The sequence below is a fragment of the Lipotes vexillifer genome, unplaced genomic scaffold (genome assembly GCF_000442215.2).
Source record: "Lipotes vexillifer unplaced genomic scaffold, Lipotes_vexillifer_v1.1 scaffold374, whole genome shotgun sequence".
Classification (NCBI taxonomy): domain Eukaryota; kingdom Metazoa; phylum Chordata; class Mammalia; order Artiodactyla; family Lipotidae; genus Lipotes; species Lipotes vexillifer.
The window spans coordinates 468,475-490,125 of NW_006774696.1; the positions used below are offsets into that span (position 1 = coordinate 468,475).

The 21,651-nt window shown below is 40.6% G+C and overlaps 1 protein-coding gene across 2 annotated transcripts in view; it reads right to left on the reverse strand.

Moving 5' to 3' along the window:
• Positions 1–21,651, reverse strand: part of SYN3 (synapsin III) — a 406,875-nt gene that overhangs the window by 347,439 nt on the left and 37,785 nt on the right. For both annotated transcript variants that reach the window (XM_007449437.1, XM_007449438.1), the window contains exon 3: positions 6,226–6,317. In XM_007449437.1, the coding sequence (XP_007449499.1) occupies positions 6,226–6,317 (92 nt within the window). The remainder of the gene's footprint in view (positions 1–6,225; positions 6,318–21,651) is intronic.

The window sequence follows — 21,651 nt, forward strand, 5'->3', positions numbered from 1 at the left end:
CTTTGGGAGACCACAGCTAGGGCTTGGTATGGCACTACATGCCAGAGGAAGAGTCCAGTGACTCCTCACCTGCAGGATGCAGTGTGAGTCAGGCTGGGGCTACCTGGTTTGTGTGCACATTCTTACAGGTCTGGCACCTTGTAACCTGTGGTTCGCTGAAATAAGCTGCTGGGCTGAGATTGTAAGCACCATCCTGGGCATGGACAAAATAAATCTTAACAGTTCCATGGATCCTAGAACCCAGGGCTTTGGCTATACTGGCACTGTTCTCACAGCCCTGGCTACTCAAGTAGCCTCACAGCCCTGGCTACTGATGCTTACGGTTGTCCACCAGAAGCATCAACATCATCTGGAAGCCTTTGTGCTCACATCAAGGTCACAGGACTGACAGCATTGGCTTCATCTGGGAACTTGTAGGAAACTCAGAATCTCAGGTCCTACCTGAAGACCTAATGGATGGGAATGCATTTTAACAAGATCTCTAGGGGGTTTGTATGCATGTTAAAATTTGAGAAGCACTACTGTATCAGTTTTCTAGGGCTTCCTTAACAAAGTACCACAAACTGCATGGCTTAAAACAACAGAAATTTATTCTTTCACAGTTCTAGAGGCTCAAAGTCTGAAATCAAGGTGTCAGCAGAGTTGCTTTCTTCTGAGGGCTGAGGGAAAATTCATTCTATGCCTGTCTCCTAGCTTCTGCTGATGGATGGCAATCCTTGGCATTCCTTGTCTTGTATCACTCTAATTTCTGCTTCCATCATCACATAGTTTTTCCTTGTGTCTCTGTGTCCAAGCTTCCCTCTTCTTATAAGGATACCAATCACATTGGATTAAGGGCCCACCTTACTCCAGTATAGCCTTAACTTATTACATTTGCAATGATCCTACTTCCAAAGAAGATCACACTCTGGGGTACTAGTCTTAGGACTTTAACACATCTTTTCTGGGAAGACACAATTCAAACCATTACAACTACCTTCCAAGCCTGCCATTCTTAAGTGCTGGGAGACTAGCTGATTAAGAATCACCCGGGGCTTCCCTGGTGGCGCAGTGGTTGAGAGTCCGCCTGCCGATGCAGGGGACACGGGTTCGTGCCCTGGTCCGGGAGGATCCCACATGCCACGGAGCGGCTGGGCCCGTGAGCCACGGCCGCTGAGCCTGCGCGTCCGGAGCCTGTGCTCCACAATGGGAGAGGCCACAACAGCGAGAGGCCCGCGTACCGCAAAAAAAAAAAAAAAAAATTGAAAAAAAAAAATCACCTGGAACAGTTTTGTAAATTTATTTTTGTAAACGTTTTAATAAATTTTGGAAGAAGATGGCAGGTCTAGAATGAGGCTTGAGATATCCATTTCTGCAAGGTGATCTTCTTCAGGCAGCACACCCCCAGGATACTCAGCTTTACAGATGACCCAGCCCCAGTTCAGGGCCAATGTGCAAGCAATCTGGGGAGATACTCCATCAGGCTGCCCACTGAAATCACCTGGGGAGTTTTTTATTTTGGTTTGTTTTTGTTTTTTTTTGCGGTACGTGGGCCTCTCACTGTTGTAGCCTCTCCCGTTGCGGAGCACAGGCTCCGGACGCGCAGGCTCAGTGGCCATGGCTCACGGGCCCAGCCGCTCCGCGGCATGTGGGATCTTCCCAGACCGGTGCATGAACCCGTGTCCCCTGCATCGGCAGGCGGACTCTCAACCACTGCGCCACCAGGGAAGCCCCCACCTGGGGAGTTTTAAAGCTACAATACTTAAGTTCTACCCTCAGAGAATCTAGTATAATTGGTTTTTCCTATTGCCTGGCTATCAGGATTTTAAAACATTTCCCAGGTAATTCTAAACTGCAGCCAAATTTGGGGATTAATGGAATAGATGCTCTCATTTCTACATATTACAAAGAAGATGATCCAGTCCCTTTCCCAGATAGGGAAACAAGACATAAGACAAATAATCCCAAATATGAACATACACAGATTCCTAAATATTGAATTTACGTTTTTTATAGTTTTTATGTGCATAATGAGGCTGCTGTGAAAAGTAAATAAATGTATATATGTAGCACCATTCTCAAAATCTCCCATGATGGAAGACTTGTTAATTTCTCCTTGCAGTTTTGCCAATTTTTGAAGTACATTTTGAGGTACTTTTTATGAGCCCTATAAATTTAAAATTATTATCTCTTCTGGGTCAATGACTCCTTTATCCTAATGGGTTACTTCCTTTTCCCTGGTAATGCTTTTCACCTGGAAGTCTATTTTTTCCCCCTGATATTAATACAACTATATTGGCTAGCTTTCTTTTGCCCAGGTGTTACATGGTATGTATAAGTATGTATGTATATATATATATATTTATTTATAACTTATTTAATATTTAACTTATATATTTATTTAATATATATATTTATTTCCGTCTTTTAACTTTCAAACATTCTACAGTCTTATGTTTTAGATGAATCTCTTGAATGGAATATAGCTGTATTTTAAAGAAATCTACTCTGGGGGAGTTTCCAGTGGCCTAGTGGTTAGGATTCCGGGCTTTCACTGCCATGGGCCAGGTTCAATCCCCGGTCGGGGAACTAAGATCTCACAAGCAGCACAGCCAAAAACAACAACAACAACAACAACAAAAAACTACTCTGACAATCTTGCTGTAGATGCTCTATAAATTGAGTATTTAGTTCATTTACATTTAATATAATTACTCATATATACTGGTGATAAAAATATTTAGCAACTTGTAGGGTCCTCTGAGAAAGTTGCAGTTCTCACAAGTGACCATGAGATGGCAACTCTAGGGGACTCACGGGCAAACAGCCTTGAAGGGACAAAGGGAACCAGGCATTTGCTCTCAGGGGTTCCACTACTGTTTCCAAGGGTGTATCTCCCCAGCAACGTTTGGGCATCCTCTGACTATGGGAGAAACAAGGATATGGGATGGGGGACAGGAGTGTGGTGAACTGGGGGACAAAAGAGTAGTCCAATGGCCATGCCTAACCATGGGGTAAGTAAGGGTGGCTGAAGGCATTCAGTGGGCTCAGGTCAGAGGCTACTTATCAATTTGTATAGAAAAACGTCAATATTTTAATAACCAGTACTGCTGTACACACCATTCAGAATACCAGCCTGTTGATATATATGGGTCTAAACCTATCATCTTATTTTGTGTTATTTATAACACCTGTTCTACGTTGGTTTTTCTCTCCTTTCTTGTTTTCTTTTATTATTTCTATTTTTCTCTCTCATTGTTTTTTATTTATTTATTTTAAATATTTATTTGTTTGTTTGTTTATTTATGGCTGCTTTGGGTCTCCGTTGCTGCATGCGGGCTTTCTCTAGTTGCAGTGAGTGGGGGCTACTCTTTGTTGCGGGGCGCAGGCTTCTCATTGCGGTGGCTTCTCTTCTTGCGGAGCACGGGCTCTAGGCACACGGGCTTCAGTAGTTGTGGCACAGGCTCAGTAGTTGCGGCACAGGCTCAGTAGTTGCGGCGCCCGGGCTTAGTTGCTCCGCGGCACATGGGATCTTCCCGGACCAGGGCTCGAACCCATATCCTCTGCATTAGCAGGTGGATTCCTAACCACTGCGCCACCAGGGAAGCCCCTCTCATCGTTTTTAAGTACTACATTCTGTTTCTATTTTTAAAGTAATTATCATAGAGATTACCTTTACTTATTCTTTAATTCTTTAATTTTCATCTTTAACTTTTCAAAGCCTATTATTAATCAATACATAACTTTCCACTCTGACAATACAAGGGCCTCAGAACATCTTAATTCTATTTAGCCCCAGCCTCTACTCACTTACTGTGGTTTATCTGAATCCTTCATATATTTTAAAAATCCATAAGATGTCATTATTATGATTATTGTTTTTTGAAGACAATGTTTATTAGCATTTCTACCTTCTTTGCTCTTCATGTATTCTTGCTGCTCTCTGTTATTCTGAGGTCATTTCCTTTTTGCCTAAAATACATACTTTACAATTTCCCTTAGTGAGGTCTTATCTTTATAAATGTTTTTATTTTGCCTTCTTTCATAAAATACATTTCCCTGAGGATGATGATTATTTTCTTTCAGCACACTGAAGATATCTTTCCACCCCTGCTGCCTGAGAGCCAACTGTCAGTCTGTTACTCCAATCAAGTAGTCTGCCTTTTTCCCTTGGCTACTTTTTCTTTATCTTTCTGCACTTAAACTATTGTGTTTTGGTATAGAATTCTTTTTAGTAATCCTGCTTTAAATTTGTTGAGCTTCTGATGTTGGTAGTTTGGTATCTTCCTGAAAGATTCTCAGCTATCATTTCTTACTTTACTGCCTCTGCTCCATTCTCTTTTCCCTCCCTTTATGAAACTCTGGCTAAATGAACGCTAGACCTTCTCAGGAGATCTAACCATCTGTTCTGCATTTCCAGTCTTTTTTCTCTTTGTGCTTCATTTGGGATAATTTCTTCGGCTCTACCTTTCATTTCATTAACGCCTTTTCAATGGTGTCTAATATGCCATTAAACACAACACTTCCAATAATTTTGGTTAGTTTTCATTTCTAGAAGTTCTGTTTGGTTTTAATAAAACTGGTTGTGTCATTCTTTATAGTTTCCTATTCCTTGCAGATATCTTCCAACCTGATTTTTTTCAACTTAATATGTATGATTTTTTTCTTTTAAGAATGTGTGTTTTTGAGGGTATCTTTCTGCTTATCTATATTTCCTGTTTCTTCTCATTCATAATGTATATGCCTGGTTATTTTTGACTATGTACTAGCTATTATACAAATAATTATTTGAATAATTATTCGAAGCCTAGTATGAAAGTGCCTTCCACTACACACGATTTGCTTTTACTTCTGGCATGTCTGGGATTACCATAAACTAAATTTAATGCTTGAGGTTCCCTGGAAGGCCAATCAAAGTGCAATTCAAGCTTCAGTGACTTGTGAGGGCTCATCTACCTATAGTTCACATTCACCTTGAGATGTAGTCCTTTGAGGTCTCAGCTTATTTTGGGTAGGGTTTACCATTATACCTTGAGAAAACCTGGGTATTTCTTTCTTTCTCCCTTGCCCCTCCTAGGCTATCAAAACCAATTTTCAAATTTGCTAGACTCAGCAATACTCTCAGGAAAAATGAAGCTTCTGTACTCATTTATCTCTCTGGATTTCCATTTCCCTATCATTCTCTTCCTAGTAAGTCCTTACTGTCATGTCAACTCTTTGATGGATTTGAAGATTACCGTTATTTAAAACCAGTTTTTAAGTTGTTTTCAGATAACCTACAGTTGGTCTACCATTATTGGAAATAGGAAGCCATGTAATGTTTTCATTGGCAAATGGCAGGTACTCAGTAAATGATGGCTGATTAGGAAAATTATCATAATTTCCCAAACATACTCCGTTTTTTTGCTTGTTGGTTTGTACAAAGACTGTTTCCTATTCTTAAAACACATAGAATGCCCATATTCTACCATCTGACAAGGCTCGGAACAAATGCCACCTTTTCCTCAAATTTCTTCCTGTTGTCTCTACTTCCCCAAATCTGAATTCTATTTCTTCCCCACCTAAACCCTCACAGGACCTAGTCTGTACCATTCTTTGGGTACTTAACTAGATAGAAATATTTTAATATACTATTTACCTCTCCTGCAGATTCATACTTTTTTTGACATTTCTGCCTTCTGAAGAATTCCCTCACTTCCCCTCCAGTTCAGCTGTTTATATTATAAACAGATTTGGGGGGGAAATATTATATCTAGTACTTTTAGGTGTGATGTCCTGGGAAGGGAGTCTCTGAACACTTATTCTGTTCTACTGCTGGAAGCGGGATGCAGACTATTCTAATAAACTCTTAACATTTGTACAGCACTTTAGAATTAATAGGGTATTCTCACATACATGACTTCTACTTCCATGTTCACTATCATCATGCCGCAGATGAGAATCATAGGGCAAGAGAGACTAAATAATATTCCCGAATAGAGCCATAAAGTCAGAAATGGAACCCAAGTCTTCTTTCTCCAAGCCCAGGGCCCATTCCAGCATACTCAGTTGCTTTCCCATATTGTTTGTGCCACTCGTCATTCCTATGCAATAATACCTAAAACTCTCTGGAAGCAGACATTCCGTACATGAAAGCACGTGTAGTAGAGGAGTTAGGCTGTAGGCAATAGACAAAGGGGTTGGCAAAGGGAGATACCCCATACACACCTCCCAAATGAAGGTTTTCTGTACCTCAGTCCACCTTACCTCACAACCTTGGTCCCATTTCTCACAACCTGCATGTCCACCATACAGCCCCCAGTAACATAGGCAGCTAGATTCAACTCTGAGAATTCAGCCTGAAAGAGAAAGCAAAACAATAAGGATTCATCAAATACTAGTGATGCCAATAACTTATAACATTTATTGGGTACTTACGTGTGCCAAATACACATTTAAACCTCACCTGAAATACAGGAAATTAGTAATATTGTTTATCTCCCTTTTTGAAAGATGAGGAAGCTGAGGTGCAGAGAGACATAGTGACATGTCCAAAGTTGCATTGCTACTAATTTCTACCTCGTTGAAGGTGGAAGAAGCAACTCTAACTCCAGTGGAGGGGACGGTGGGGAGAGATAGGAGGTGGGCATGGAAGAAACTTCATGGTCACCAAGAGAGGGGCAGAGGCAAGAGTCCAGGGAGTATTCTTGATGTTTCTGTGCCAGCTACAATCCTGTACTTGTATTTTATTAGACACTTCTGTATCCTTATAAGTCCATCTTTTTGTTGGCTTATTTGTTTGAGCAAGCTTTAGCAAATCTCTGTTGCTATTCCTGTGGAATATATCCGTCCTACCAGATTATATGCTCCCTGGGGATAGCGATTTGATGTTATAACCATCTGTTTCCTAGGGTTGCCATAACAAAGTACCACCACTAGGTGGCTTAAACACAGAACACTGTCTTCTCACAGTTGTGGAGGCTAGAAGCCCAAAATCAAGGTGTGGGCAGGGTTGGTTCTTTCTGAGGGCTGTGCAGGAAGGCTCTGTTCCAGGCCTCTCTCCTTGGTTTGTAGATGGCCACCTTCTCCCTATCTCTCATTACAATGTTTTTCCTCTATGCGTGTCTCTGTATCCCTTTTACCAGTCATACTGGATTAGGACCTCACTTTAACTTGATTACCTCTGTAACTATCCTATCTCCAAATACCTATGTCCAAAAAAGGTCACATTCTGAGGTACTAGGGGTTAGGACTTCAACATAGGAATTTTAGGGAAACACAATTCAACCTGTAACCCCATCCTAGAAAATGCAGAGTACTAGACTGACTTACACAGAAGCCAAAAGCTATTTCTTTGAATTTAACAAACAAAAATAACTGCTCACATACATGAAACACTCACTATGTTCCAGGTACTGTCCTAAGCATTTTATACGTTATGAATTCACTTAATCCTCATACTTGTCCAGATGAAAAACCGAGCCAGAGAGAGATCAAATAACTTGCACACTGTCACACAGTAGGTAGCAGAGCCAGGATTTAACCCCAGGAAGTCTGGCTCCAGCCTGTGCTTTTAACTGCTGCACCCCACTGTCCTCACTGTTTAGCTGAATAAGATATTAGGTGGATTACAAATGGGAACTTTAGGGACCTAAAAATAAACCACTTAAAGAGAAAAACAAGTTTACATTGAAGGGAAATATCATTTCATGGTGATTTAACTGTATCCCCTTGGAATCATTTACCAGGAATTATGACCGAAGACCTAGCCATCTCCCCAGATGGCTTTAAAGCAAACCCAGAGTGCTTGTGTTTCTTGCTCTAATTAATAACCTCATTATGCTGTGGCAAGATGAAAAGCAAAAAGCCCTGTTAATGAGGTCAGGTTGGTTAACAGTGGTAATGACCTAGTTATTAAATCTAATGCCTTAAAAATTCAGTCCCATCATGTTTCAGATATTTCATTTGTGAGATTACGAAGAAGAATTAGCACGAAAAGTTGTTGCTTCTGTGCGTGAAGCAAAAGAAGTTAGAAGAAAGTTGCAACACAGAACAGCTGGGCACCAAGTATATGAAAAAAGGGAGTGAATCAGAATCTTGGATGGTAGAATTTCTAACTCATAGATGGGAAAGACCCAGGGGCTGTCTTGCTGCCCAAATGGAAGGGCAAATACCTCGACAGAAGACACCCTCAGGCTTGTACATACCAGCCAGAAGTTCATCTTGTTCAGATCTGGGTGTCTACAGTTGTTTCCTGGTCATGGTTTATGAGTAATTACAGAAGATAGATGCCTGGGTTATAGGGCAGCAAGTCTCTGCTGGCTCAAGCACAGAGAGTCGGGGTAGCAAAGAAAGTGCACCTCTTGCATTTAACTTTCTAAAAACTTCAACAACCATGGGAATGAACATAGAAGTATCCAACCATCTCTCATTCAGGTTAGCATGATGACTCCCCTGGTAGAATCCCAAAGACCAGCCAATTTTGAACACCCTGAAAGCTCTCGTAGAAACTGTAGTGGGTTGAATTGTACCCCCTAAAAGATATGTCCAAGTCCCAACACTTGATATCTGTGAATGTGACCTTGTGTGGAAATAGGGTCTTTGCAAATATAATTAAGGCTCTCAAATGAGATGATCATCCTGGATTAGGGTGAGCCCTAAATATAATGAGATGTCCTTACAAAAGAAGAGAAGGGGTGACAGAGGGCCACAGGAAAGGCTGTGTGAAGACAGAGGCAGAGGTTGGAGTTACACTGCCCAAAACCAAGGAACAACAGGAATAACTAGAAACTGGAAGAGGAAAGGAAGAAGTCTCCCCTAGAGCCTTCAGAGGGAGGCAGATCCGTTGACACCTTGATTCCAGGTTTCTGGCCTCCAGAACACTGAGAGGATAAATTTCTACTGTTTTAAGCCACCAGGTTTGTGGTAATTTGTTACAACAATCCTAGAAAAGTAATACAATAATTTTGGAAATTGGATCCAATTTTACTATTGCATGCAAAGGCGTCAGGGTTCAAAGAAGGTCAACTGGTTTAGGTAAGGCTCCTTTATCCACTTCACCAAACACATAATTTAATGCATATAAATACACATACATTCTCTCTCTCTTTCTCCCACTCTCTCTCACACACACATACAGTAATATATTGTAAAACACTACTATCAGAGTCACTTAAATTTTCTACATAAGTTAACCTTTTGACCTCAAAACATTTTGGCCCCAACTATTTTTAATGTAATGTCTCTTTAAATACTACACATTAGGCATTGTGGTATAGATAAATAATTTTCAAAGAAACTACATTTAAATATAACTGTTCAAGATATTAGCTGATGTGTTTGGTCAAGTTACTAACTGCTTTGAATCTCACTTTTGACATCTCTAAAATGGAGGCAATGATATCAGTAGTATCTACCTTTAAATTTTTTGGTAAAGATTCAAGATAGTGTATATGAAGCATCTAGCACACGGCTGAGACATACACAGGAAGAGGATCTCTGTAAACAGCTATCATTATTATGTTCAAATATTTAATTGTCTTAGTGAGAGTAAACTGAATGCATAAAAAATGGTATAACCAGAAAAAGAGCAACCCCTTCAAATATTTATAACATAAACAATTTTCAAAATATTAAGGCATAAAATATAAAGAGTAAGGACTTTTGCTTAATGGCCACAAGGGAGTAACAGGGATTATATTTACACTCTCATCTTAAACTTAGAAAGCCAGACAAACTATATTAAGTAATAGGTTTCAGACATTGAACAACAGGCATTGCGGGACTGTGACCCCTGCAGAAAGGAAACACATGAAATTACCGCTGTAATTGCCCTAGCTGACTGCCTGGAGGCAATTCCCAGGCGTGGGAGAATGCAGTCAGTGCCCAGAAGTCTCACTAAGAGTCAGAGGTTAGGATTCAGGGATGCTGAGGTGGCTAGAATTCGCAGTGCAGAGCAAAGGAAAGATACAATTGCCCAGAAAAAGACCTCCAGGCAGATCTGTAAGTCTTTGGCTGAGTACTGATCTGAGCATGCATGAAAGGAAAGTACTCAGGGCCAATGATAGAACTATCAGAAAACAGTAGACTCAACACTCCAGACACAGACAGGGCTGGAGACAGTTCATGTTCTCACCAGTCAAAGTGTAAAGACCTTGTAATATGAGTAGAGTTCTCAAAAATTTAGTAGTAGGGCTAAATTAGCCCTGGACTGCAGCATGCTCTGGATCTAAGATGACCAATTTGTACCAGTTTACTTGGAGCTTTCCCAACTTTAAAACCAAAAGTCCCACTTTTCAGAAGCCCCTTCAGTCTCAGTCTTTAACTGAAAGTTCCATGTCCTGGGAAACTCCTTTGTCCCAGGCAGACTGGGATGATTAATCACTCTATCTAGATCTGTCTAAGAAAAGTTTTAAAGGTTTAACAGTTTTAAAGTTTTAAAACTAAGAAAAGTTTTAAAGGCATGCCCTGAAGGGATCAAACTTATGCCAAGTAATTTAACTGCATTCCAAAACAAAGTACAACACTATTTATAGGAATACAACAAAATCCAACACCCAACATGTTAAATTTACATTGTAAAATTTATGAAATTCAATCATAAATTACCAGACATGCAAGGAAGCAGGAAAATATGAACCATATTAAGGAGAAATCAAGAAAAGATCCAGAAATGAGAGATGATGGAAAGAGCGGAAATGGAAGTTAAAACAACTATTATAAATATGCTCCACATTCTCAAGAAGGTAGAGGAAAACTTCAACATGATAAAGACAGAAAGGTAAAACTTAAAAATGGAAAAAACAGAAATTTCATAGATTAAAAGTATAATATCTTAAACATAAAATGTACTGTATGGGATTAATATCAGATTAGACAAAACAGAAGAAAATATGAGTGAGCTTGAAGAGAAAGCAATACACACTTGTACAAAATGAAGCCCAGGCAGAAAAATACTGGAAAAAAAAAAAAAAAAAAAGAACCTCAGTGAGCTACAGGACAATATCAAACAGTTTAATATATGTGTAACTGAAGTTCTAGAAGGAAAAAAAGGTAAGATCATAAGGGTTTTTAAAGGGTTAGGGTTAGGAAATATTTAAAGAAAAATGGCCAAAATTTTTCCAAATTTGATGAAAACTATAAACCCACAGACCCAAGAAATTCAGTGAATCCCAAGCAGAAGAAACATAAAGAAAATCCTACCAAGGCACATAATAATCAGCTTACTAACAAACCAGTGATGAAGAGAATATCTTCAAAGCAATCAGAGGGGGAAAATACACTTTATATAAAGAGAAGCAAAGATAAGAAAGACAGCCAATGTCTCGTCAGAAAACATTAAACTGAAAGACAGTGGGACAGCTTCTTTAAAGTACTGAGAAAAAAAAAATTGTCAACCTAGAATTTTATATCCAGTAAAGTACATTTTAAAAAAATCAAGGCATGCTAAAAACTTTTTCAGGCAAATAAAAGTTGAGAGAGTTTATTGCAAGTCTAAGAAATGTTAAAGGAAGCTTTTCAGGCAGAAGGAAAATAATACCAGATGGAAATTTGTACTGACACAAAATGAAGAACTCTGCATATGGTAACTAAATGGATAAATATGAAATATTTTTTGTTTTAAAATGTCTATAAAAAATAATCAACTTAAAAAAATATTTCTGAAATCAAATTTATTCCAGAGGAAATTATACTCATTTGGACCACTTATACTTTCTTGTTTATATTTCTAATTTCTCTGATGACCTTTTTCTTCAAAGTCTTCTTAATTTGAATTAGGGTCAAGTTGTCATAGTCTGCCATGCCTGTAGGCACCTCACTTTCACTTTACATTCTTCCATAAAAAGTGCATTTGTAGGGCTTCCCTGGTGGCGCAGTGGTTGAGAGTCCGCCTGCCCATGCTGGGGACACAGGTTCACGCCCCAGTCTGGGAAGATCCCACATACATGCTGAGGAGTGGCGGGGCCCGTGAGCCATGGCCGCTGAGCCTGCGCGTCCGAAGCCTGTGTTCTGCAACGGGAGAGGCCACAACAGTGAGAGGCCCGTGTACCACCAAAAAAAAAAAAAAAAAGGAGAAAAAATAAAGTGCATTTGTAAATACTCCAGGACTCAAAAGGAAGTCTGTTCCTTTTGCTTCCGCGTAGTTCTCAGCTTCTGAGGGCAAACAACTGACTGCAAAACAATACTATGTATTATGGGAGTTTATGACACGTGTGGAAGTAGAAAGTGTAACAAGAAGAACACAGAGATGGAAATGGAAATGTACTGTTAAAAGGTTCTTACAGTGTATGTAAAGTGGTATAATCTTATTTAAAGATAGATCTTGATAAATTAAAGATATTGTGAACCTTAGAAGAATGCCTCAAAAAAAAAAAGAGCGATAGCTAAATTAAAGTTCACAAATTTTAAGTTTAGAGTTTGATGGATTTTAATTGATTTGTACTTGTATAATCAATATCAAGATGAAGACAGAGAAAATTTCCAGCCTCCCTGAATGCTCCCTCAACCTCATTATAGCTGATATCAACTCTCACACCATGATGCTACCACTTTAATGTCTTCTATTTCCATAGCTTACTTTTGCAAGTTCTTGAACTTCATATAAATGAATCTCACAGTATGTACTCTTTGGTATTTGCCTTTTTCACTCATCATTATATCTGTGTGATTCATCCATGATGTTGGGGTTAGATGAAATCATTTTACTTCTGTGTAGTGTTTCACTGTCTGACTACACAATAATACATTTACCTGTTCTGCTGATGATGGACACTCAGACTATTTCTAGTCATTGGTTATTAAGAAAAAAGGTGTTTTGCACATTCTTGTACATCTCTTTTGGTGAACATATACACTCATTTCTTTTGGGTATATACCTAGGAGTGAAATTGCTGGGTCATAAGATAGGCATATATTTAGCTTTAGAAAATATCACTGAAGAATTTCCCAAGGTGGTTTCATCAATTTAAACACCTATTAGGATTATGAGAATTATAGTTTTTCCATGTCCTCTTCAACACTTGGTAGTGTTTTAAATTTCAGCTATTCTGATGGGCGTTTAGTGGTAGCACACTGCAGTTTTAATTTGCATTTCTCTGATAGTGATATTGAGCACCTTGTCAAGTGCTAATGAGCAATTTAGATAACCTCTTTGATTAAATGCCTGTTCAAATCTTTTGTTCATATTTTTATTTTTTGTTTGCACTTTTCTTATTAGTATGTAAGAGGTATGTAAAATATATTCTGGACACATTCTTTGTTAGATACAACCATTTGCAAATATCTTCTAGTCTGTGGCTCATCTTCTAACTTTCATAACTTTTAAAATGAAGATTTTATATAAATACAGAAAATAGTTGTAATAACTTTTTAGTGTTCTTATTGTATTTAGTTTAAAAATGTTTTGCTTATCCCAAGGTCATGTGAAGCTTTGTTGTTTTATATTTCACATTGAGGTCTATAATCCATCTATAATTAATTTTTTGCATAAGATGTAAGGTAGGTTAAGTTTTTCCATATGGTTATTCAAATAACTTGGCACTATTTACTAAAAAGACCAATCTTTCTTAATAGAATTGCACTGATGCCTTTGCCAAACATCAAGTCACTTCGTATGTGGCAGTCTATTTACAAATTCTCTATTCTATTCTATTGATCTATTTGTTTATCCTTACCTCTGTCTCAAGTTGTTTCAGTTACTGTAGCCTGACAGTGTCTTGACATCAGATAGTATAATATTCTAAGAAGGAAGCAACCCAAATAGTACCCAGTGATAACAGGTCCAAAGACAAGGCAGAATGACCACATACCTCTTACCCCCTCAACCTGCTGATCAGATAAAAAGTCTTCCTACTCACCCACTCCAAGATACACGCAGACACTGGGCAACCAGACAACCTCAAAGGCTCTGTTCAGAATAAACTGATTGGATGTTTCCCTAGTGATGTAATTGACTGGACAGAATATATTCCAGTACTATTCCCTAATTCAGACTTCAACCCACCATTGCAGCCAGACCTCTCAGAGAGTTCCTCAGGCGAAAGCCCCACCTCTCTTAAAGGTTAAAAAAAAAAGAAAGAAAAATCAAGAGCTCAGTCCCCTCAGCTTCCCTGACAGTGAAAACAATTCTTAACAGCTCATTAGTGTGATCTGCCAGCTGGGAGGATGATAAACAAAGAAGCCAGCACTTCTGTTACTTTGGGTCTCCACCTATTCTGAGGAATGGTGACCACCATTGCCATGCTTACCTACACCTACAAATTTTTCTTTGCTTTCTAAATGAACTTGTGAGTTTCAGCACAGTTTTAAACATCCTCTATTATTTTAGCTTCTTTCTATTGTACTTTGTTGAAAGCTTGAGCCCACTATCTTATCTGCATTATTTTTTACTTATTTGTTGTTAAAGTTATATGAAGCCTACATATAACTATGATTGTCAAGATTCTGTTTTAGGAAAGAAAATAGTCATGTTATATGTTTGCAGGATATTACCTCCAGACAGCATTAAAGACAAATAGGTTTTCACAAAATCAGGCATATATATGGTCTTTGTATTTTGCTACTCTTGTTAAAACCAGGTGTGCAAGGTTTTCAACATTGATCTCAATGATACCTGAAAGTGCTGGACTATCTGAGTTTTCCTGTTTATAACTTTTAGTAAACATATACATGGAGGAAGGTAAGAATGGTGGAAAAGAAATTGGTCTTGAAGTCTGGGGTCCAGGGAGCTAAATTTTGGATTTAACACTGACCTGTGTATGACCTTAGGCAAACCCCTCATTCTCTCTCCACTTTAATTCTCTTCATCTTCAAAATGAAAGTCATAATCAACATGAGTTAATTACATCTATGGTCCCTTTCATTTTCATCTCTCTTTCTTTCTTAACGAGTGTCTCCTAATGATCACGGAAGGAAAATAATATCATCACAGCATATGAAAAAGAAATGCCAAGCAATCATATTTTTATTAGAAAGTTGTTCACCACTTTATACCCAGCTCCTGGTACACAGGAGGTATTGAAAACATACTTGTAGAATAAAGTGTTATTTTTTATATTTTATAGGTGGGCACCTACACATGCTAAATAACTCGCCTTCTGAAACTCTGTCCATTGCCAGATCCACTAGACCATAGCAATGGGGAAGGTGTTTCCAGGCAGAGAGGAGGAAAAAGGCCCAATCTAACTTTCCATGAATAAAAGCACAGGTGAGAACACAGGGTTCTCAGATCAATGGAGTAGTGAGATGTCTTCTGTAGCTGGGGCATGGAGTATATGGAGGAACACAATAGGACAGAGCTAGAAAGGTGGGTAGGAGACCAGTTCTGAGGATTTTGAATTCCCTGTGAGGGAATGCGGATGTCACTCTATAGGGTATTAGTATTCTATTGCTGCCATAACAAATTACCACAAATGTAACAATTTTAGACAACACAAATGTATTATCTCACTGCTGTATACATCAGAAGTCCATGTTAGTTCAGCTGATTTCTGTTCCAGGTTTCACAGAGCCAAAAATCAAGGTATCAGCCATCTGGGCTCTTACTGGGAAGCTTTGGGAAGAGGCTGCTTCCAAGCCTATCAGGTTGTTTGCAGAATTTAGTCCTTGCAGTTGTAGGACTGAGGTCCTACTTCCTTGCTGATTTCAGCTGGGAGCCTCTCCCAGCTCCTTAAGGCTGTCTGCACTCCTTGTCACATTGCACTCCCCATCTTCAAACTAGTCATGGCATGTTAAGTCCTTCTCATTCTCCAAAATTTTCTGACTTCCCTTCTGCCACATCTCCCTCTCTAGCCAGAGAAAGTTCTCTGTTTTTAAGGGTTTCTGTGGTTAGACTGGCCCACTTGGATAATCAGAGATACTCTTCCTATCTTAAGTCCTTAACTGTAATCACATCTTCAACTCCCTTTGGACTATCATTTTCATAGGTTCCAGGGATTAGGGTGTAGTCATCTTTGGGAGACCACTGGGAAACACTAAGGTATGCAGAGTAGGGGAGCGGTAGATATTTAACCACAAATATTTACATAGTACTTTCTAAGTTCCAGGCTCTATTATCAGTGCTAGATATGGTTGGAATCATATCCATTAACAAAATCTCTTCTACAGCACCGTAGATCAGAAGGAAATATAAGCACCTGTTTATAATTAAACACATGTCCAGTTCCAAGAAAAGACGGGCACACCTACGAGTGTGCAGGTGCACACACACACAAACACAAACAAGATGGAATGCATTCAGTTTCCTGTAAGGTCTTTCGCTGATTCTCTCTGGAATTGGCACCTGGCAAGTATGTGATGCCAAGCAGATAATATTACTGAAAGCAAGGGCTATTCATGTTTAGTTACCAATAATTGCATTTGCGATGATAATGATGTTGTTGACAGAGCAGAAAATGGTGATTGCAATCATCATTATTATAATAAGTTGAAGGATGCTATTAGGCCCACAGATCAATGGGAAAGAAACTGAAATTGGGACTTGGAATTGGATGAGTGACTGCTGGAATGTACACAAGAAACCAAAAATGTGTGGGAATGTGGAGGTAGCAGCTATCAGCCTTGACCATGAAGCCTGACTGAAGGAGGGAGGATTTTGACAAAAGAGCTGTTGTCCAGAGTTCCTGAGAAAGACAAGATGCTGGCAGACAGATTGTTCTGGAATCCAAGGGTGGCTGATAAGATACTGGAAATTCCTGTTAGTTAGTGAAGACCTATCTGGCCCAGACTGTACCCTAAAGCCCTTAGAGTGTGCCCCTTTCCATGGCCTTAGACACCCTCTGTAATTTGCAGGAGAGGAAAGAGAGACAAGAGATACACAGATACTGAGCTGATAGCAGAAGGTGGGCAGCCTCCAGTACCTGTCCTCATGCTAGGACAACTTCTCACCCTCTGCCCTATTCGCTGCCCTATTTCTCACTACACCTCATAAAAAGGAACTGTTAATCTAGTGCTCAGGACATCACAATGCTGCATTAAACAGTGGACAGGGTCATTGCTGGGTTGAAAAGCCAGGCAATCGTGTGTGATTCCGGCTTCCACACTCTGCTTCTCTGTAGCTGAGTGCCTGCTGATCTGGGTGGTCATCATGTTAACGTCCTCTCTCCTGCTTTGCAGCTCCTCAGAGAGGCCAACCTCAGCATCCATCTCTCTTTCAGCCACTCTCTCTCCCATGAGTTGGCAGCAGTGAACTCTGATTCCAAAGAGGCCCAGCTGTCCTGCTCTTTCTTTTTATAATTGTGTTCGTTGTACCTCGGAACTATCTAGTAATACATATGTAGTAAGCGATGTCCACGAATGGGATTTTGGCTTTAAAGACAGGTAAGAAGCTGCACTGCTTTGGTCTGGAGGTGATTCAGGCCAGCTTCAGCAGGTGCCCCTGCACGGGGTTGGGGGGTGGGTGGGCCTAGGCCAGCTAACACTTAGTGGTATTTCAACTCTTATTTGCTCTTCCTCCTTGTGTTTTTGTCTGCCTTAGGAACCTGGAAAAGGGCCGCTGGTGGTGATTGTCAAGGTAGGATTAGGGCATTCTCAAGTCCTCTAGCAAGTTTTCATCAAAATTCCACCCTAATCCCTAACAGATTGTTATGTTTACTCTTGGGAAGGAAACTGTGTTATTAACAAATTCCTTTTTAAAAATCAGCATTCTGCATGTACTGTAATCTTCTTCACTTCTTAAGTTCTTTCAGAGTCTCACAGAGTCTAAGAGAATCGTTAAAAGCATAAACAGCAGCAATAATAAAACTACTAAATACAAAAAACCTAAGCTTTACACAGGTTGTGAGATCCTACATGACACTGCCTCCCACCATTCCCTGTCCTCCCCAGTTCGAACTCACTCTGTCATTTCCACGCTGGCCTCCTTTCCATTGCCAAACACACTGAGCAACTTCCAGCCTCCAATCCCCCAGCCTCTAAGTCTTGCTTCCCGGAGCTGGCAGCACACCTCTGCTCCCTGGCGCCCACAGTGACACCTCCCCACAAAGCATCTGCTGCGCTCCAAGCTCAGTTTTCTTGCTTAATCTTCCCCCACAGCATTCATCCCCCTCTGACATAAATATTTCCATCCATCCCAATTAAATATTTAATTGTCCATCTCTCTCACTAGAACAGAAGCTCCAGGGGGCAGGGATTTTGTCTGTTTTGCTCAGAGCTCTATCCCAGCACCTAAACCACTGTCTGGGGAAAGAGAACAGGTGCTCTGTAAATATCATTGAATGAACAGATGCTCATTTTGCAGATGCCAAAGGTGAGGCCCAGGGAAGCAGAGTGACTTTGTCCAAAGTTGCAGCTTGAGATCCAAACCCAGGCTGACACCCTTCACACTGCACCAAGTGGCTTATTCGGGGTGACTCGTGTCCTAAATCACAGAGCTCTCATTTTTACGTCTTCCAGTGTCTTCTCCACGTCAGTATGCAGTGTCTGCTAGGGAAGCCTACAGGCCCCTCCTTCACCACTCTGCTTCTTCTAACTGCCCTGTTGATGGCAAGTATTTGGCAGGCGGCCCAAGGCCTGCTCTCTGCAAGAACTGCTTCCTGTCGGTTTCCCAGCAGAGGCCATGTTTTCAGCTCCGAGGGCCTGATGGGCTCAGTGACTTCCCTGGCTGGCATCTCGGGGCTGAGCTCTTTTCCACCAGTACGGACTCACCTTGCAGACTTTGAAAGTCTGCAGACTCATTCAGTGGACACTTCCAGGGGAGGAAATCTTGTGCAGAAGCAGCGCTGGGCATCTCAGCGAAGGTCTTGGTCACTGGGTCAGCGAGTGCTGCCTGGCAGTACTGCCCGCCTCCCATGCCAAACCCCCAGCTGCACAGGCAGATGCAAAGGCACCTCTGCTCATCAGAAAATCATAATATTCCACTGTGTGTGTGTGTGTGTGTGTGTGTGTGTGTGTGTGTGTGTGTGGAGAAGGCAGGGAGGGGAGAGAAAAAACATAAAAACATGTCAAAATATACATAAAAATGTAGAAAAATAAAATGATAAAACCTACATTCTTAAATGTTCAAGTAATGAAACATCCAAAATTAGCTGGAGTTTACCACATTATTTTTTTAAAAATCAACAGCATTGATTTGCAGTTTACAAAGTGTTTGGTATATAATAGTTTTTAGAACTGAACCCCATGAGTCTGAATCTGAGCTTTACCCCTAACTTGCTGTGCAACTTTAGGCAAGTTAGCCTTTCTATGCCTCAGTCCCTCATCTGTAAACAAGGCTAAGAATGGTACCTTCCTAGGGCAGCAGTGAGCATTAGATGAATTAATCCATTTAGGAGCCCTTAGCAAGGTGCCTAAGTGAAAATAAGTGAGTAATCAATGTTAGCTATGACGGTTATATTCTTTAATTTGATCATTACAATGACCTCTTGATACGAGGGTAGGCATTAGCATTGCCATTAGTGGATGAGAAAACTGAGAAACAGAGAGCAAATGACTTGGCCAAGATCACAAAGCTACTGAGCAAGAGAGCTAGAACTTGAACTCATGTCATCCATTAATTCATTCATTTAACAACTTATTTTTGAGCAACTACTGTGTCTGTTACTTTCTCTGATGACACAGCAGTGAAAGTACCAGACAAAAATCCCTGTTATCACAGAACTTGTATCTAATGGGGGGAGATAGACCATTAACAATTAATTAAGCAGGTGACATGACACAGAGTGATTGAGAAGTGTGCATGGGGGGGGGGGGGGCAGTGTGCATGGGGGGGGGGGTGCCATGTCAGACCAAGCACCTCTGAGAAGGTGCCATGTCAGGCCAAGCACCTCTGAGAAGGTGATATTTGTTCAAAGAACCTGAATGAGCCATGCAGATACATCGGGAAAGAGGGTTCCAGGCAAAGAGAAAAGCCCTGAGGCAGGGCGTGCTTGCTTGAGTTTTCTAAAGTTTGTCTTCATTGTGGTAAAATACCCAAAACATAAAACTTACCATTTTAACTGTTTTTAAGTGTATAAATCAGTGTCATTACATACATTCACACTGTTGTGTAACCACCACCACCATCCATCCATTCTCAGAACGTTTTCTTCATCCACAGCAAAACCTTTGTGTCCATGAAATAGTAACTCCTCATCTTCCAGAGCCCCTGGTAACCACTATTGTACTTTCTGTCTCTATGAATTTGACTATTTGAGGTACCTCATATATTGTGGGATCACAATATTTGTCCTTTTATGTCTGGCTTATTTTATTTAGAATAATGTTTTCAATGTTTGTCCATGTTGTAGCATATGTCAGAATTTCCTTCCTCTTAAAGGCTGAATAATACTCCGTGGTATGGATATATCACATTTTGTTACCCATTCATTTGCCAGTGAACACTTGGGTTACTTCTACCTCTTGGCTCTTGTGAATAATGCTGCTATGAACATGGATTTACAAACATGTTTGAATCCCTGCTTTCAATTCTTTTGGGCATATACCCAGAAGTGGGATTGCTGGGTCATATGGTAATTCTGTTTAACTTTTCGAGGAACCACCATACTGTTTTCTACAGCAGCTATATTATTTTACAATCCTACCAGCAATGTACAAGGGTTCCAATTTCTCTACATCCTCGTCAAGACTTGTTTTCCATTGCTTGATTTTAAGGAACAGTGCAAGAAGGCCAGTGTGGCTGGATCAGAGTAAGCAAGAAAGACAAAGGCAGGAAGAAAGTCAGGGAAGTCTAACCATGAAGGGCCTATAGTCATGGGAAGGACTCTGGCTATTACTCAGAGTGAGATTGGGAGCCTTTGGAGAGCCATGAGCTATGAAGGGTCATAATCCCATTTATAATAAGGAAGTTAAAACCTGATGCTTTCAGCTCCAGAAGCGTGGAGCCTCCAAGGCTAGCACAATATGTTTTTCTCCCAGGCTGCCAAAGGGTTAAGTAAATGCAAACACGGGTAAATGCAGTGAAAGGAGATATTTCCTTCCCCTGGCAGACACACCTGATGCAGGAAGCAGAGTCCTGCTCCCTGGGAATGAGAGGCCTGGCCACACTTGTGCTTCGAGAAGAAAATGAACATCGCCTGGACACGAGATGGCTTAGCACTTCCCATGTCAGTTTCTGAGAGCTACTGAACAGCCTACGGCCCCATCTGTTTTTAATCTTGTTAAAAGGGCCTCGTGTGCTGGCGCCTATTTAAAATAATGCACACATGGAGTTCCTAAAATGAAGAAAAAAGGGCCAGGCTTTCCCTGCCGGCACAGCTTATGTGTTTATTTTGGAGCAGGCTTTGGGAGTTCTGAGACAAGACACAACTAATTTCTCTTCCCGGGGTTGATTTGCAAGTCCCCATAGGCTTTTGCTCCAAGCATTTAAGGCAGCTTGGTATGAACCGGTCACCCCTTCAAAAGTCCACTGTGAAATATCTCCAAATTAAGGCTGGGCTTGGGAAAGGGGAACCCAAGGCCATTTTCTTCCTTGCAGAGGGTTGTTTCCCCAATTCCTTTTCCTCAATAGAGACGTTTCTAAAGGCTGAGTCCTCCTTTCTCAGATGCTCATTTTCTTCCCAAGGGGCCACAGTAGTTCCAAGACAGCATGACCCAGATACAGCCAAAGCCAGCATGAACCTAATCCCCAAATGAGGATCGCAAGGGGCAGAGTCAGGGAAGAAGAGGCCCCTGCAGTCAATGCACTCCCATGCAGAGAAGCAAAGGCAAGGAGGTTTTTCTCTGTCCACATTCCAGAGAGCAAACAGCCCCTCTGAGCTG